At 48.7% G+C, this 4289-nt stretch overlaps 1 protein-coding gene across 1 annotated transcript; it reads right to left on the bottom strand.

Moving 5' to 3' along the window:
• Positions 1–1476: 1476 nt before the first annotated feature.
• On the bottom strand, positions 1477–3482 carry LOC110869979. The gene is made up of 2 exons (XM_022119175.1): positions 2179–3482; positions 1477–2038 (listed from the first exon to the last, which is right to left on the bottom strand). The coding sequence occupies exons 1-2, from the start codon at positions 3480–3482 to the stop codon at positions 1477–1479; spliced, it is 1866 nt and encodes a 621-aa protein (XP_021974867.1).
• Positions 3483–4289: the final 807 nt, after the last annotated feature.

The following is a 4289-nucleotide window of genomic DNA, read 5'->3' as shown; positions in this document are numbered from 1 at the left end:
CCAATCAGGCGACACGAGGATCGGTGCACTCACTAACTTCTCCTTCAGAAACTCAAACGCACGAAGGCATTCCTCGTCAAAGACGAAAGGAACGTCCTTCTCCAACAATCGCGTCATGGGGCGAGTGATTTTGGAAAAATCCCTAATAAAGCGCCTATAAAATCCCGCATGACCGAGAAAACTACGAACCGACTTCACACTAGTCGGCGGAGGGAGCTGGCTAATCGTATCTATCTTCGCTCTATCAACCTCAATACCTGCTCGCGAAATCTTGTGCCCTAGCACAATCCCCTCAGTCACCATGAAGTGACACTTCTCCCAGTTCAGCATCAACTTCGTCTCCACACATCTCTTCAACATCCTCTCAAGATTCATCAAGCACTGATCGAAAGAACTACCATACACTGAGAAATCGTCCATAAACACCTCCATCGAACTCTCGACCATATCCTGAAAGATCGCGATCATACAACGCTGGAATGTAGCAGGAGCGTTACATAATCCAAATGGCATGCGTCGGTACGCGTATGTGCCATATGGACATGTAAAAGTGGTTTTCTCCTGATTCTCTGGTGCAATAGGGATCTGGAAATGACCCGAAAACCCGTCGAGAAAGCAATAGAACTGCTGACCCGCGAGACACTCAAGCATTTGATCAATGAATGGGAGCGGGAAATGATCTTTACAAGTGGCGTCATTTAACTTTCGATAGTCAATGCACACACGCCAACCCGTAACAGTACGAGACGGAATAAGCTCATTCTTCGAATTCAGAACAACCGTCATCCCCCCTTTCTTCGGGACGACCTACGTAGGACTCACCCAAGCTGAATCAGAAATAGGATAGATCAAACCAGACTCTAAAAGCTTCATCACCTCCTTCTTCACTACCTCCTGCATATTCGGATTCAACCGACGCTGCGGCTGCACTACAGGCTTGAAAACATCCTCCATCAGAATGCGATGCGTGCAAAAGGTAGGGCTGATGCCCTTGATATCGGATAGCCTCCATGCAATCGCATCACTGTGCTCTCTAAGCAACTCAATCAACCTCGCCTTCTCCTCCTCTGTCAACTTCGAAGAAATGATGACAGGCATACTCGGCTTCTCTCCTAGAAACGCGTACTCGAGATGTGAAGGAAGAACCTTAAGTTCTAAAGGCGGTGGAATCTCTACGGGAGTACTCTCATCACTAATCGCATCGAGCTCTAAAGGCTCAGCACTCAACTCATCGCTCTCATCTAACTGCTCCTCCTCTACCTCATCTACCTCATCCTCAGAATGCTCGTCAACAACTCCCTCGCCTACTAAATCAGCTCCACTAATGTACTCAAGACACGTGTCGACGCAAGATATGAATGAATTGAGAAAGTAAACGGAATGACACGGCCCACTAACATCATCTCCACAGTTAGGATGCTGCATCGCCCTATCGATCTCGAATGTGACAACCTCGTCACCCGCACAAAGAGAAATCTAACCGTCAAAGACGTCGATGATCGCCTTTGCGGTTCGAAGGAATGGACGGCCTAGAATAATAGGAACTCTCTCATCGGCCTCCATGTCGAGCACAACGAAATCTACTGGGAACACAAACCTATCGACCTTCACCAACAAATTCTCTACTATCCCACGAGGATACTTGACTGATCGGTCAGCCAAGGACAATGACATGCGCGTGGGTGTAAGCTCTCCTAGACCAAGTCGCTCATACAACAAGAATGGCATCAGATTGATGCTGGCCCCTAAATCGGCTAAGGCGTGAGCAGGGGTAACGGCTCCCCCAAAGAAACATGGAATCGTGAATGTGCCAGGGTCGGTCAACTTCTCTGGTAGCTTATTCAAGACTACCGCGGAACAACCTCCTGTCAAAGGAATATTCAAAAGCTCACCGATTCTCTCCTTACGCTTCAAAAGATCTTTAAGGAATTTCGCGTACTTAGGCATAGACTGAAGCGCCTCGATGAACGGAAGATTGATCTTCAACTGAGTAAACATCTCGAGGAATTTCCCGTACTCCTGAGCATATTTCTGCTGCCTGGCACGGGCGGGGAACGGAAGGCGAGAATAATCAATCACCGGTGCCGGCCGAACCTTCGTCGGCTGCTTCTCCACTCTCTGCTCTACTGGCGACTCCTCGGCGTGTGCGGTACTTGCTGGGGCTAGCCTCATGTGCACCTTGCCTGGAGCCTCCATCTCGATCTCCTCTTCCCACTATGGGTCGTAATCGCCTTCGCTGACTGATTCGCGGGATTCGGGAAAGTGTTTCCCGAAAACTGACCCGGTGGGTGCTCCTGTAACTGCTTAGCAAGCCCGCCTACTGTCCTCTGAAGATCGAGGAGGGCGGCCTGCTGATTCTTGAACTGAAGCTCGTTATTTTTATTAATTTGCTCCTGATTCTTGATGAACGCATCGGTCCGCGTCATCATCTGGGTAAACATCTCCTCCAGCCTGTTCGTACTAACGTCAGGAGCCTTCCCACTACCCTGACTCTCCTGAGTCGGTCCCCCACTCATAAACTGACCACTCGAACCTGACCCACTAAACTGCCCTGAACCAGAATCCGTGTAAATACCGGGCCCTCTACTCTGATACTGACCAGATGGAAATCCAGGAGGATTTCCAGACGAACGATAACCACTCGAATTACCACTACCGCGCCAGTTGGAATTAGAATTATTGAACGGATTCGTGGGACCCCTAGACTGACCGGCTATGTACTCTACCTGCTCAAGAGTGATCGTAGGACAATCTATAGTATCATGTCCTCCTCGACAAACCTCACACCTATCGACTTTCTTCTTTATCTCACTCAACTCCTGCCTCATCTCTTGCCTCAACTCCTCCTTCGCTCTCTCGACTGCAGCAGCTACCGATGAATCCAAGCTAACTTGGTTTACCCCTCGACCGACCGAGGTGGTACGCACAGGAATGGAAGTCCTGCTGGTAGTGCTGTAGTCCATATCGGAGTGGGAAAAACTCTCAAACAAATCATTGCACTCCGCCACTGTCTTCTTTCCCATAAGCTGCCCTTCTGCTGACGTATCGAAACGAGCCCTAATCTCAGGAGTAAGTCCATTGTAGAACTTCTCTACTAACGCCCAGTCAGATAGACCATGCTGAGAACAACGGGTAATCAAGGTCTGAAAACGCTCCCAAGTTAAGTGATACGGCTCATCTGGCTCCATACGAAACGAGTGGATCTGGTCACGAAGGCGAGATGCCTTGGCTGGCGGAAAATACTTGGCTAAGAATGCATCGCGAAGGCCTGCCCAAGTAGTGAAAGTGCCAGCAGGCTGGGAATCGAACCAGACGGCTGCGCGTCCAGCAAGTGAGAACGGAAAAACCTGAAGATACCTAGCATCAAGATTGACACCCTCAATGGAGAAGGTGCTGCAGAGACGAGTGATGCGATTGATATGAGTGGGGGCATCCTCGTCGTCACGACCATGGAACTGGCAGGAATTGGTGATGGCGGTCATAATGTAGGATGGAATCTGCCAAGACCGATCGTTCGGGATCTCGGGAAGGGTGATGGGAGAATTACCACGGCGAAGCCGGTGGTAGCCTGGTCGTAAACTGTCCTACGGGCCATGTGAGCTACGGGTGGTGGACTAGGTGGGCGGGTGGGTGGCGGGGAATTGTGGGGTGAAGACTTTGGTGTAAAATCGAACGCTGGGGTGGACTGTGAAAATGAAGTAGAGCTAGAAGCACGTACCTCGGACGTAGAAGATGAGAAGGAAGACTTGAGTGCAAACGGCAACGGCGGCGGTCCCTGCGAGCGCGTACGGGGCATCCACTGCAAAAACCGAAAACAAACAAGTATGAAGACTCTACTAAACGACTCAACTAACTATAAAAAGACACTAAGTTACTTAGATGCCTACGACTCAAACAAAGAAACAAATAGCACGTAATATGTCAAGTAAGTCCAAACAAAGTAATTAGCGCAATCGCCAAGAGTCCCCGGCAACGGCGCCAAAAACTTGATGTGCTGAAAATAGATTAAATAAAACTAACTAAATTACCCTAATTCTAGACTCTCTAAGCTTTAAATTTATAAAACTAAGACTCGACCTAAACCCTAAAACACACAACCGGCAAGTGAACCGATCGATGTAGTAAAGCTAAAGTAAGTCCGAGTATCGAACCCACGAGACTCTACTGATTACGCTACGACTCTATCTAGACTCAGACTGACACGACATACTAAATTGTTTATTAATTTGGGGGGGGGGGTTTCTAAAAAAAATCCTAAATAAAATAATAAAAGAATGCTAGAAAGCTAG

This window comes from Helianthus annuus, chromosome 8 (assembly GCF_002127325.2).
Source record: "Helianthus annuus cultivar XRQ/B chromosome 8, HanXRQr2.0-SUNRISE, whole genome shotgun sequence".
NCBI classification, from domain to species: domain Eukaryota; kingdom Viridiplantae; phylum Streptophyta; class Magnoliopsida; order Asterales; family Asteraceae; genus Helianthus; species Helianthus annuus.
Note: the sequence above shows the minus strand (reverse complement) of the source record. Positions and strands in the feature narration are given on the sequence as shown.

Coding starts and splice junctions, on each gene's coding strand:
- LOC110869979 (XM_022119175.1), bottom strand. CDS start 3,482: ATGACCGCCATCACCAATTCCTGCCAGTTCCATGGTCGTGACGACGAG. Junction 2,039..2,178: donor AGATGGAGGCTCCAGGCAAG/GTGCACATGAGG, acceptor CGCCCGTGCCAG/GCAGCAGAAATATGCTCAGG.